A 14,474-nucleotide genomic window follows, 5' to 3' on the forward strand; every position below is an offset into this window, starting at 1 on the left:
AAGAGCGAGGTATTGACTAGGGGGCAAACTCCCTAATATACGTAAAAACATACCAATATAGAAGTTTTTTACGTAAATTAATTCGTAAGTTACGTCACAACAAAATTTTGAGAAAACTATTTAGCCAAAAAAAGTAAAATTAATATCAAAATTTCGTTTTAATTATTCATGTACGGAGAGCCAAAATCAAAGCTGCATTAATTCAAAAACGTTCAGAAATTAAATTAAGAAAACAAGTTTTTTTTTAACTGAAAGTAAGGAGCGACATTAAAACTTAAAACGAACAGATATTATTCCGTATATGAAAGGGGCTGTCCCCTCTTCAACGCCTCGCTCTTTACGCTAAAGTTTGACTCTCTGTCTCACAACTTTATTTTAAAAACAATAAAAAACTTTAGCTAACTTAAAAAACTTAAAACTTAGGATAATTCAATCATCATGATTGAAAAGGATATAAAGCTCTCTGTCCTTTTATATTGGGTCCCTTGCAGGGGTGCGAATTCATAGAAATTTAGGGCGGAGTAAGGATTTTTGTTTCAATTTTTTAAGTAAAATACAAAATTGCCCCCCCCCCTAATTAGTGCCTCTGTTCCTGTAACCAGTAATATTTTGGTTGGCTTACTAGCCAATTCTTAAAAATATTCTTCCAAGCATTTAAAATAATCCTTTAAAACTGAAAATTGGTCTTTATTAATAAACTTTGTGACAGCTATTCACCATCAGAATATCAAGACAAATGAAATGTCCTGGGAAAGAATTACTCTGTTTCCAAAATGATTTAAGATTATGTATGACTGTAGTATGTAGGATGTACGGCCTTGTGTACGCTGCGTACTATTATTTATGAATACATGGTCGTTGTGTGACATTACATGTATGCAATGCCATAGCTTGCAAACTCTTAGAATCTTAAAAATAAGACCAAATGTTCTGTTCATTTGCTTTTAACAGTTTATGATATTATAAACAACAAATAAAAAAGTAGAACAACTGCAATTTTTTCCGTAATACGGTGGAAATCCAAATTTTAAATGAATATTTTGACCCTATGTCCAAGGGCCGTCCTCACCATAAGGCAAATGAAAATATGAAAGAAAAACTTATATTAAAATACAAAACTATAATTTAAAGAATTTAGAAAATTAAAAACTATTTTTTTTAGTTTTAGAGGTCGTATTTTAATGTAAGTTTCTCTTTCATATTTTCATTTGTGTTAAGTTTAGGACCCTCGTTATGTTTAGGACACTTGTTATGTTTAGAACCCTTGTGTTATGTTTTTTGACCCTTGGACATAGGGTCAAAATATTCATTTAAAGTTTGGAATTCCGCTGTATTACGGGAAAAATTCCCGATTTTTCTAGTTGTTTATTTGTTGTTTATGATGAAAAGGCAATATTGTCTTCGCCGCTTTTTATGTCTATGATATTATTTATGCTTGCGCAACCATAGTGGGTCATTGTAGGTATGGTACTAGGGATGGGCAGATTTTCGACTAATATTTGGGAAAAAGTTTTGTGACCTTAAAAATTAAGGTAACCGTTCTTATATTCACTTCTACAATGCATGGCTGAATGGCCACAGCGGCACCCAGCCATTCTTTCTTCTTTGGTACCATCAAGTAGAAACTTGTTCAAAATTATTTCAAGTTTTTCGTTGCTTATATTAGGCAATTTTAAATTTATCTGATATGTTTTTTATATTTATTCTGATTAATTATTAAAAACCTCCTTAAAGTAAATAATTACAAAACAAATAAAATCAGGTAATAAATTTTCCTTAAAAAACAAGAAAACAACTAAAACAAACAAACCTTCTTCTGATCCATATTTTATTATTTTCCCAGTCACAGTTTTGAAGCTAGCATCTTCAACAAGATCTTTGGACTGAATAGATTGTATAATAATGTGATCCAATATCATTTGATCTCTAAAGGAGGGATCCATGATGTAGTAATCACCCGCATCACTAGGTATTAATCTTTTAATTCCGGAACTTGTTGGAATCAAAACTGTATATTCACTGATGTCATCAGAATATTCTGCAAAAAAAGACTCAGTAGGTTAATTTTTAAGTCTATTCTAATTTCTAGTAAGTCTGTAATTGAATAAGTCTATAATTAGTAAGTCTATATTTAATAATAATATAAGTAATGTAATAATAATATAATTGTAAATAAAATTTCAAATAGGGAAGTGATAAGTTCAAATAATAGACAGTGATAAATTTCACACAAAAAATACTAGATATTTCGGTCACATATGCAATGACCGTCATCAGTAGTAATAATAAACTAAAATAATTAGAAAAAATATTTTATATATAAAATAAAAGAACAACATATTATTTAACAATCTTATTCTTTCCAAAGCAAAAACGGAAGCAAGTCTCTTTGACCTTCCTGGATCCGGCTCGTTAGCATAAATTGAACTTTACTTTATCTGACTTTAATGAATTATCGTAAATAGAGTTCAAACCAAATTCACCCGTTTTTCTATTTAATGCCATATCCTTGAATAAAATTTTCTTAATTTCAATTGTTTCCCGGAATTTCCGTTTAAATCAAGCTAGAAATCAAAGAGACGTTATCGAACAAAATAAAATGGACGGGAAAATCAAAAATATTTTCCGAAAGGGCTGAAGTGAAATCTTCTGGTTTAGAATTTTGCTTTGAAGCCGATGAAATATAGTCTTGATGCTGTAGTAATCTCATTTTGGAATTCTGGTTAGTGTGTCCCACATATGAGCTTCCGCAAGTATATGGGATCTGACAGACCCCATATTACTGCCCCAATGAAGTTGGATCCTTCCCAGAATTTAGAAAAATTTTGAAAATTTTCTGTTTATAATCATAAACAGAATTTTTTTATAATTTATCATTGTCTATTAAAAGGATTTTATCCCTATTTGAATTTTCATTTATCGTCATGGAAAGGGAGTGTGGTATTCGAAATTAACTACATAATATAATTAATAAATCTGTAATTAATATGTCTATAATTGAATATATTGTATAAGTCTATTCAATTTCTAATAAGTCTATAACTGAATAAGTCTATTTTAATAATAATATACTAATATAGTTAATATAATGATAATATAATTAATAAGTCTATATAAAATAATAAGTCTATAATTGAATATATTCAACAATTCTATTCAATTTCTAAGTCTAAGACCTTTTGTGATCATCATTAACCCCTTTCGTCAACTGGTCAATAACAGCGGGCCAGGAAAGTACTTAGAGAGTGGCCTTTTGGAACCTTACCCCCCCCCCCGCCCTTGAAATCCTGAGACTATAATCGGCCTGTTTTATATAGACTGATCTTGCCCTGAATATGCTTAGGATAAAAAAGCTGCTGAAATTTCAGAAAATTAAATTTAAAATTACTTCAAACTTGTACTGAGGTTTTCGAGGTCAATTAGGTGATAATGGAATGTTAGCAACCCTAGTAATTCTATTTCCTTTTATTCTCATGTTAAAGCACAAGAGATTTGCTACTATTCAGTTTCGTACTGCGCTTCGCCACATTCTTACATTTTCTGAAATATTGGATATTGGTCCTTCTGTCGTGTATTTTTTTTTTTTTACAAAATTACAAATGTGCAGATTTTTTTCAAACTGGCCCGTTTTGTGCAGACTAAATTTTCCGTAGGCATCTGATAATCCAAGGTTCTCACTAAAATCGGATTTTAGGTACCTGCGCAGGTGAGCTTTGGGGGGGGGGGGGGTGTCTAAAACTAGGATAGGAGTTTGCTAATATCGAGAGCCAGAGCCATCAAAATTTGGGATTTATTCATTTGCATAGTTAAAAAACATCAAATACGCAATAGAATAAATTTGACTCTTAGGGGGGGGGAATATATCAGGGTGTTTGTCCAAGAGATACCTAAACCCCAAACTAGCAATTTCGGGGTTAAAATTGTTCTGAGACATGAGTTTCTTATATCATCCTGGGGATTCCACCCACATGAGATGTAGGCCTACTACTATAAGCCTCTATGCTGTTTTTGATCAGTTTTAGAAACCGGTTTAAGGCAAGTGAAAGTGAAAGTAAAACTGGTTTAAACTGAAAGTTCAAACATTTTATCCTGGTTAGAGGGGGAATAGAATCATACCATTCACATTATGGTACTGTTGCATACCAGCGCGTTGAAAGACAAGGTTAAAAAAAATTCTTGCATTTTCTGAAATTTGGTAATGTTGTCAAAAGAAGATAATAGATATTTAAATGTTTTTTTTTTCAATTGGACTGAGGTATGCACCCTAAATCTAGGCCATCCTAAATATTTTATGGTAAAAAAGTTCTTGAAAGTAAAATAAAAAACATCTGAAATTTAGAAATTTTCATGTTTGTATAAAATCTAATCAAAATCTGACTTTAAATACATAAAAAATAAACTCAGTTTAAACTTGTTCTGAATTTTTCAATTTCCGTTTGGTATCACCGCACTGTCATTTTTTAATTCCTGTTCCGTTCAAAGTAACTTCCAAAGTTCTTGGACTTTCCAAAATTTGAAAGAGCTATGTCAGACCTTAAAAAAAGAGCTATGAAGAACTTAAAAAAAGCAGGAATGAACTCACTTAAAGAAAGTAAACTGAAGCTGATCAAAAACACTGCGAACGAAGAAATAAAACCTTAAAAAAAAGAAATTACCATGAACAGTCAAGCCAAGATAAAAACAAATTTAAATTAACGCCAATTTGAATTGGGCCTTGTCAGTCCTCCATAATGGCTAGAGTGCCATGCGTGCTGCTCAACGAGATATTTGTAACAGTCTATATGTTTTTCTTTAAAATTATAAAATATCGTTAACTTTTTGAGGGATTAAAATCGTCTTCACGATATAAAATACATTTTCCACAACTAATATAGTTTTAAATTTTAAGAAAACTTCATTGTGTCACTATATTCTCCCTTTTTATTCCATCGATGTAAATCTATAGACATTGATTGATGAATCAAACTTTCGAAAATATAACTTGCCAATGCTTATGAGTGAAACGTAAATGACACCTTAGTCTTCAGGTAACACCATTCCCTAAGAATCTTCCGAGCAAAAAAAGTATAATAATTCCAGAAAAAAGGTCATAGTCGCTCAGCATATGGTCAATTGATGACAATTAATCAAATTTTTTTTCTAACTTCAATACACTACCTGCACTTTTTCTAAGGGCTTCGCTCAGATTTCTACTATCTAAGAAATATTCTCGGTATGAGCTAATATCATCTGAATTTGCTCCAGTGTCATCCGTGGATAGCCTCTTCGTAATGAAAGAACGAATGCTTTCAATCAATGGATGTGGATTTTCTTCAGGGAGTCTTTCCACAGAATCTTCCTCATTTGGAGTAGGACGATACCATGGGTTTTGAGGAGGGTTCTACAAAGAAATGCAAGGAATTAATTTCACGAGGGCTTCTTTGACTCAGAGCCGTTCCTGGGGGTGGGAGCAACCCGGGAAGTTGCCCCGGGAAACGTGGCTTGGAGGGCACTTCAGTTGGAGAATTGCCCACTTTGATCCAGCTTTCCACCTTCATTCGGCTTTTTTTACTTATGGAAGAGGTGCAGTAATTAATTTTTCCCCAGACACCACCAACCCCAGATACGGCTCTGCTTTGACCAGAAGACAGAACTTGCAAGACAAATCTTTAGTAGCTGAATCTGCTGATTTGAGAAATGTGGAAATTTAGTTGGAATGAATGTGGCAATGCTTAGAAACAGTAGTTGAAAAATAGTGCAAACCAATTTACAGTTAAGTTTATTTGTTGAATTTTGTCGTTCGAATGATTTTTAAATCCAAATTATTGAAATACCCAATTTTCGGGCTTCCAAAACTGTTTGATTAGACTAGGAAATAAAGTCATAGTTCTTTTAAAGTACCAATGACTTCAAAATGAAAAAAATTTTGCCCCCCCCCCTTGGCTCCATCTTAGGTCTACTCATACCTGAAAACCAAGTTTCTGTAGGATTTTTCTTTTGTTTGTTATACACTTATCTTTTTATCGCGTCAAGTCTCTCCTTGTTACCACTCTGAATCGGGAAAAGAAACAAGTAGAAGCTTTTCCTGTTTACACAAAAAGCCGAATTGAACGATTGTACCCAGGGTTGCCAACTGGACATATTTTATGTCCAAAGGACATATTTTCATGTGCTCGGACATAATGACATAATAGGGCAAAAAAAGAACATATCTTAGACATGTGGGATATAAAGTGTACAGATTTTTCAAATTCATGACGTCAAACTTTCAAGCGATTTTCATAAAAAAAATGTCACTCATAACCACCAAATTATCGTTAAGACTTATATCTACTTATTTTTAAGCTCTGTATTGTATTTTCCGGGGTTGCTTAGTCTTCCCTGAAGCAAACTTTCTGAAAATGCCTTCAAAATTCTTTCAGCTATAAACGGTATTATTAGCCCTGATTTTTACTCCCACCGTCAAGATAAAAGACAAGCTGTCACCTTTTTCATACAAACTTACTTCCGGCTTCCGAACGTCACACAAAAACCTCAATGAAAAGTTGATAAAATAAAACCTTTCGATTGTTGATGGTCTGAAATTAAAACAAAAGCCAAGTTGTCAAACACCCGGGGTAAATTCCTTCAGTTTGAAAATTTTCATCACTCTTAGTTTTTTATACATTATATTTATCTAAAAGGACTGTAAAAGCAGAGAATATAAAAGTGGCAGAAAACTGCAACTCAATAGCTACTACTGCTACTTTTAAGTGAATGCTGCAGCACGGGCCACCTTAGGGCAACACAGCTGCACATACATCTTTCCAAATTCAAATCTTTTCAAGGCCTCATTCTTTGTCCCCTCCAATGAAGCTTCAATTCTATTAAATCCTTCACCCTTAATTAAAAGAGAAACGCATAGGAGATAAAAGAAAAGTGGCTGGATACCACTCCTATTACATAATATTACATAATTATGCAGGACCCGATCTCCTATTACGTAGCATGCACCTGTTTCTTAAAGAAACTTAAAAAAAGTGCCAGGACCGGGATTCGAAGGGGGTACTGGCCACTGGAATCCAAAAAGCCTACACTACTGAAAATTGGCATGATACCACAACTTAAGTATACCTTTGCTGGTATTAGTAACAGCAGTACTGTTTAAAGAAAAGGAAAAATGAGAAAAGGAGTAAACTGCTACTCCACAGCTACTGCTACTACTACTTCTAATTACTGATTACAGACTCGTGTCAGACCTGAGAACCTGAGACCCACAGCTGTAAACACTCTTCCTCCACCCCAACCTGTTTAAAGCTTCACTCTTTACCCTCCCATGGGGTATCAGTTTTCTTTAAATCCTTTTTATTCTTTCCATCCTTTTTAAATCCAGTTTCACTTATTCTGCAGAGTTAGCTGTATCCTATTGCTTGAAGGAATCTTAAATGTATTTGATCAGAAATCATTAATTTAAAGACAGCTTTCATATTCGTAGATAAAAATCACAAACTAGATGTCGCTGTCATTTACAAACCTAGTCCTAAAGCATTTGATGCAACACTGTCTTAAAGTATTGTGTAAATTAAGTTTTTACAATAAATTCATTTGTTTTATCGAGTTATGGTTGATTGACAGATTAATCAATTATGTGGTTTGGGGTTATGGTCAGAATTGGGTCTCAAGTTTGTTTGTATACTCGTAATGGTAGATTCGTATTCCTTAATTTAAATAGCCCTCGTAGAACTAAAATATGAATAATAAACTATTCTACCTTTAAAGTTACATCAGAAATAGAAAAAGAGACAAAGAGTTCACTTGTTAGATATGTTTATAAAACGTGGCACAAAGGAGTTGACAAATTTATTCGTACGGTACTTATCGGAATGTAGTTTATTGTTATTCCTAGTAATTCTGCTGATCGGATGAGATGATGGAAAAATAGATTGGTGTTTCCCGTCTGCTAATAGCGTTCCACCATCTTTCATTATTAAATCTTGTCTTCGAGCGAAGATATCTGTAATTTTTTTTTTTTTTTTTTTTTTTTTTTTTTTTTTTTTTTTTTTTTGTATGATAGAAAGAGAACATGGTCTTCATTGTCATTTAGTGGTAAGTTGTCTATGTATTACAATCCATAGTGTCAGAAGCATATTGTTCCAATAATCTATTCTAATTATTAAATTTGTATTTAAATATATTTAAACTTCAATTTATAATTAAATGTATTTAAATATGTATTTCTTTTGAGCTTGCCTCTCCAAAGAACTAGTAAGGTATATGTGTGTACTTAAAGTACATGAGAGCTATTTTAAAATTTAAATCAAATTCTAGTCTAGTCTAAACAAACGAGGCTTCTAGCCTACAAAGTGCTCGAGTCAGCAGCTAGGATCGAGCCCCGGTTCCCGTGTCGTCAAGTAGAGATCGATCCACTGTACCATCATATGCACAAATCAACTGAACTTTATTAATGATAATTTTTATTTAAACCATGGGAGGATAAAAAGTTATATTCTACCACCTCCTCAATATATGTTTTAAGGGAAATAATTTCAATTTCTAATATAGACTTACCTTTTCGTGAAACTCATCAAGAGCTTTACTCATCTCATTGAGGTCTACAAACACAATACTGTCTGTATTTATATAAGGGGCGACGGGGTCACTCAAACCTTCCAGAGATGTTACAGTTGCTTCGTCCGCTAGTATTATAGAACCTACAAAACAACTTATAATAAACAATAAAACAATATATATTTGTAGAATATTCATAATTTATTGCGAAAATAAAAGTATATTATACAGACAAAAGAAAGGATAGAAGAATGTAAAGAGTTAAAAATACTCGTATATTGAGAATGAAATAAAATGGTTATAGGAATGAACTTGGAAAATATCAGTTTAAGAAAAACAAATATTGCTTATAATCATTTATGAAGGACGGGCGTCCTTCACTCATTAAAATTCCGTTATTTCATTGGGAAGACGAACTTCATTGAAGTTCGTCATTGAACTTCATTCAACTTCAATGAAGAACTTCATTAGGATACATAGAAGGTGTAAATTGTTTTTTCTCTCTCGCTTCATATTTTCTTAAGGACCATACTCTACGAAAAGTGTGATTCAATCCTGCTTTCTAGGGCTATAATGAGAGAAATGTTGAGATGGCTAGGGCACGCTCCGTGGATGAAGGATGACAGATTGCTGAATATTGTCCTTTTTTGCCAACCGTCTACAGCTAAACGGAAAGCAGGTCGTCCGTGGCTGGAGTGAGAGGATGTCATAAAGAAAGGTTTAAAGGAAATGGGAACTTCCTGGGAGGGTGTAAAGAGGAAGGCTTTGAATAAATTGGGAGGGAGGAGGAGCGTGCGTACCTATGTTGGCCTCAGGCGGCTTGGTGCTGCGGTGAGTTGTTAGTAGTAGTAGTAGTAGTATACTTTAAAAGTTATAAAACTGGGCCTTAAATAATGCACATTCTGGGTATCCAAGACACGAACATTTTTAGGGTATAAAGTATTTTAAATGAGCAAACTAAATATCCCCACATTTAAGCTCAGAGCAATTTTTCAATAAAGTTCTTCGTGTTAGTCACTATGTTGGAAAAAATCATAAGTTCTTCTCTGGTTCTCCTATATTCCTGAAAGTTTTTTTGAATTTTAAAACTGCCTCAACTCAAGAAAACTTTTTACAGAGGGTACATGGCGTGCGATTTAACTATAATTTAAGACTTAATGCAAACATTAACATTGTCTTGCAAAAGTGCAGGTAGATTAAATATTTTTAGAGAATGTATTAAGAGCCGATTCTTGAGTACGGAGATGACGAAGGAGACAGACCCTAGGCAATGACAGGTCCTATCACGTTGTCAAGCTAGACAACACTTCTGAAACAAATGGGTTGGCACATATGGCGTTGAATCTACGTTTCAGTTGCTTGGTCTTTTTCACAGGGACAATTATCAACCTTGTCGCCCAGCCTTACTGCGGCGAGAATCGAACATTGGGCCAAGTATTGTAAAATATTTCATCAATTTATTGTCTTACAACAGGGTAGTCAACACCTCTGGGTGGGGTTGGGGGGGGGGGTAAATCCAAGAAGGAACAGAATGTGTAAGTATTGCATAGGAAAAGAGACAGTTGAAGCAGTTAATTTAAGACACTTCGAATTGTCTTGTCATCATTGAAATTGTCTGGTCATCATAACCAACCAACTCGGTTTTGAAAATCCGAGCAGATTAAGGCCTTTAATCTGTGTAGATTAAGGCCTTTGTTTTATCTGCTAAATTTGTCTATACATACCAATGAACTGTTATCAGTTGCCGTAATCAAGCTTTAAGTTTTAAAAAACTAGAAAAACGTACACTTACAGGAACGTTTACAATAATATAAGTTAGGACACCTTGGGACACCTTAGGACATCTTGGGACACCTTGGGACACCTGAGGTGTTAGGAACATCTTAGGACACCTTGGAGAAAATCCCTCTCCTTCTACGAAACGGCTAATTTTACCACGAAAACATTGCTTTTTACATTCTCATTTTAAAATGAGAATTAATTTTTTTTACATTCTCATTTTAAATACGATTTAATGTTTTACATTCTTATTATATTGCAGAATAAAAGGCTAACTAACCTTTCTTAAATCCTTTCTAACGTTAATATAACTGTTTCTGTCTTGAAGAAACAAATTAAAAAAATAAAAGATATGGGGGCGGTGGCACCTGTAAGCCATCCAAGGGTACAAGAACCCATTTTTACAGTTCAAATTGTACCTATCTTCATCCAAAATCTCGTTTGGAATTTAAATAAAATAATTTCGTGGTATGAAACGTTACACCATTTTTCAACGATTTAATTCATGCCATTTAAACAATTATTCAATGGCATAAATAACTATACAAATTATTATATTATATTAATAAATTAGTTTGTTTTATTTTATTACCATATTATACTATTATATAAATTGTACAGATATTATATAATTTTTACATGGTCGTGTTTAGAGGCCAGGGAATGGTTTTACCAGCGCAAGATGTGTTTTAGAACGACTATCACAAGCAAATAATATTGGATTTATTGTTCACGGATTAAAAAGAAAGTCAACACCGTCGTACTACAACGTGACACAGTGTCACAAATCAACACCTCAATAGTTAAAATATAACAAAAAGAAATGTTGGACAGAATATACAATCAAAGGAATGGAATGTAAACAATGCAATAAAAACAAGAGGTGTAAGAAATGCACACAAACTCAAAATAGAAACATGAAAAGGCCATGCAATTAAAATCAGTATGAAAAAAAAGAAAATAACTACTAATTAACCAAAATAAAAATAAAACAAAATCAAATAAGCGTGAATATCCCATCAGTTTCATATTTGTTAAACCGTAAAATTTGATAATAATTATTGGGTAAAAAAATTGCAAAGTAATTAGAATAATTTTACATAAGCCCCTGCCCCCTACAAAAAGAAATAAACCCTCTGCATAAATGCCACTTCCAACCGTACTGTCAAATTCTGAATAAAAATACTGAATGGTAGCGTAAAAACTACTCTGTTCTACCAACTTTACCACAGACTACTTCACCAGGGTATCTGAACTTACCATAATTATTAATTTTTTCATGTCAAGAAATACTGTAAATCATGTTGTTAAACTTAAATATCTATGTGGTACCTAAGTGGGACTTACCTCCTTTGATGCTGATAGGAATTTTCTTCCCAGATACTGTAACTAGTTCAGCACCTTCAACAAAGTCCTCTTTCTGCAATTTACCCTTAACAATATGATCTTTGAGCATCTTCTTCCTCAGCCACCCACTGACATAATATGGATCAGCTGCATCTTGTAACAGCCATCTTGTAATTCCAAAATTATCAGGAATGATCATTGTGAAAGAGCCATCTGTGTCTAAAAAAAGATATGCTCGCATATCTATGAAATTGAGGTAAATATCACGAGGCGTGAGGTAATCACGCCTCAGACGCGACGTAATTCTGGACACTGGACTGTGTGGACTGTCAAATTGGTGTCACTTCAGCCTTGATAAACATGATACAGCCACATTTCAGACAATGGCACATCTTTTCATAAGAAGCGAGGAATGATACCAAAGCTCAAAACGAACAGAAAGTATTGTGCATATATGGATGGCTGCCCCCTCTTTAGCCTCCCACTCCTTATGCTAAAGATTTATAGAGCTTTAAAAATATTCTTTAAATTCGCTTTGTTTTCTTAGTATTTTCGTTTGGTCTTAAAAAAACATTTTTGAACGTGTTTCCTTTATATTAAAAAATACTTCTTATTCCGATTCAGTGGCTCTTGTGTTTAAGCAGATGTCCAAAAGAATTTGGGCAAAAACTCCAATTCTAGGGTAAATCATCACATATTAGGCTCAAATTCATTCTTGACACTAGTGGTGACCTCTTTGAACTACACCTAAAATTGATTTTTTTCGTCAGAATTGGTGAAATTAGAGCCATTATATTTCTCAAAATATTACGTTTTACAGTGACTTGTCCGAAGTGGCCTCTAAATTATTCTTCAATTGCTATATTAAACTGCAGTTAAATTTGTTAAAGTGTTAGAGACAAGTGTTGTCTCTTTTTGGTGAATATTAGAGTCAAATACTGAGCAGTAAGTATTTTTCCGATTTCTTTTCCAGGGCTTGCTGCATGAATTTGATAATTTTTTTTTAATGTTAAAAAAGTGATTATTTATAACAATTGTAGAAGCCAGTTTTACAGGTCTGGGAGCCTCACTTCCCTCGATAGTTAAGACTTTTAGTCACGATAAATGGTACCGTGCCCAGACAATCGGTTTCAGCCAGCCACTGGCAAATTAAGAATCAGCTATATTTCTTTCGGTAAAAATCTAGAGAACAACCTGTAGCGAAGAAAACGTGTTAATAAAACAATTCTTATTTCATAATATGCAATATAATTGTAGTTGACACATTTTGCATGCAGCTGAGCTTTATCTTCATTTATTTCAGTGTTTTTCGGCTTTTTCTAGTATATTTATCAGTTTTTTCAATAGTTTTTCTTCGGTTTTGAATCATTCCCGAAACAAAGCAGTCCAGAGCACCATATACAAAATTTGTTTAGAGAGGACGCTGAAGTAATTGGAGTAACGTCAACACAAAATTCTTGAAAAAAGTCTACTGACTAAAGAAGGTTCTATAAAAAAAAAATATAGATATAGTTTTGTTTCAGAAAAGCGGCCAGAATCATGATAGTGTTGCATTTAGCAGACTTTACAACATTAAACAGATGTTGTTGCGATTTATTTATAAATTTCTCAGAAAAAGTGCAAAAAACTGAAACGAGTGAAGAAAACCTTAACTGCCTGCAAAATGTGTTAACTAGAATTATTCTGCATATTATGAAGTAAGAATTGTTTTCTTAACATGTTTCCTTCTCTACAGGTTGTCCTCTAGACTTATACCTTTCTTTCTAAATGCATGTCAAACATTGTGGGACCCTGATATTACAGCAGTTGCAAGAACTTTTATTTTTATTTTGAAACTTCTATACTGATTTTAAGTTTTTGAATCCCCCTTCGAATGATTTTCCTTTTTTTGCCCATGTGACGAACATCCCAACATACTGAAGATGATGCATACCTAATGTTTGATTTCAAAATATTTAAATGTTCATTTTTACCATAGTTTCAACACAGTAGGGCTGCGTCCCCTTCTTCCCCTTAGCAAAAGACCCCATGAAGCATTTTTATTTCAACTCGTCTGATCAGTTCAATCTTGTGTGAATTCAGTGATCCTTTAAAGTATATATGACAAATCATTATCGATTCAATCGACGGAAAGCTGCTAAAATTTGTATAAATTCTGTAGGTTTTATACTTTTTTCATCCTTCGCTTCAAGAAATATAGAGATGGCAATAACATAATACGATGCTTTCATGACCCTCTGATGTTATGTCATGATTTTATGTCATTGTAGAGACGCTGTCATGGAAGCGGCCCGAAAAAAAATTTCATCCACGTACTCCCAATTAAACTCCTGAAGGCATTTCCTCCATAAGGTACTGAAGCGAGCTGTGTACGGACGATTTTGTTTTTCTGCTCCAAAAAATTGTTTTGCAATTTTTGGCGATTTAACATGGGAATAGAGATTGCCATTACCACCACTTACAGTGTAGCGTCTTGGGTTTCATTAAAAAAATAGAAAGTCTCAAAGAAAACTGGATACTTGATATAGCTAATCAAGAAATGAAAACTTTTAAAGCTGAAACGCCTGAATAAGTGATAATTAACCAGCATTTTATCTTCAAAAATTATTTTTGGTTGAAATTTAGTCTTTGCAAACTAGGCCTAGTTAGCACGTCAAATTTTGACAGATTAAGTAGAGTTGTTGACTTTGAGCCGACATGGCTACTGAAGAAACAATTCTTCTTTGTTAACTCTCCCCCATCTTTTAAATTACTTGAAAAGACAACTATGAAGCATTTTTGGGTACAAAAAGTTAGCCCATCGCTAGAGAGAATTTTCTATT

At 33.4% G+C, this 14,474-nt stretch overlaps 1 protein-coding gene across 1 annotated transcript in view; it reads right to left on the reverse strand.

The window, feature by feature from the left end:
* LOC148939204 (uncharacterized) overlaps nt 1-14,474 on the reverse strand; it is a 224,124-nt gene that overhangs the window by 26,934 nt on the left and 182,716 nt on the right. Inside the window, exons 17-20 of the mRNA XM_089107060.1 lie at nt 11,653-11,871; nt 8,527-8,669; nt 5,158-5,380; nt 1,811-2,038 (exon numbers count right to left, since the gene is read on the reverse strand). Of these exons, the coding sequence (XP_088963186.1) occupies nt 1,811-2,038; nt 5,158-5,380; nt 8,527-8,669; nt 11,653-11,871 (813 nt within the window). The remainder of the gene's footprint in view (nt 1-1,810; nt 2,039-5,157; nt 5,381-8,526; nt 8,670-11,652; nt 11,872-14,474) is intronic.

The sequence above is a fragment of the Artemia sp. Qi Xiang Cuo genome, chromosome 21 (genome assembly GCF_049724085.1).
Source record: "Artemia sp. Qi Xiang Cuo chromosome 21, ASM4972408v1, whole genome shotgun sequence".
Classification (NCBI taxonomy): Eukaryota; Metazoa; Arthropoda; class Branchiopoda; order Anostraca; family Artemiidae; genus Artemia; species Artemia sp. Qi Xiang Cuo.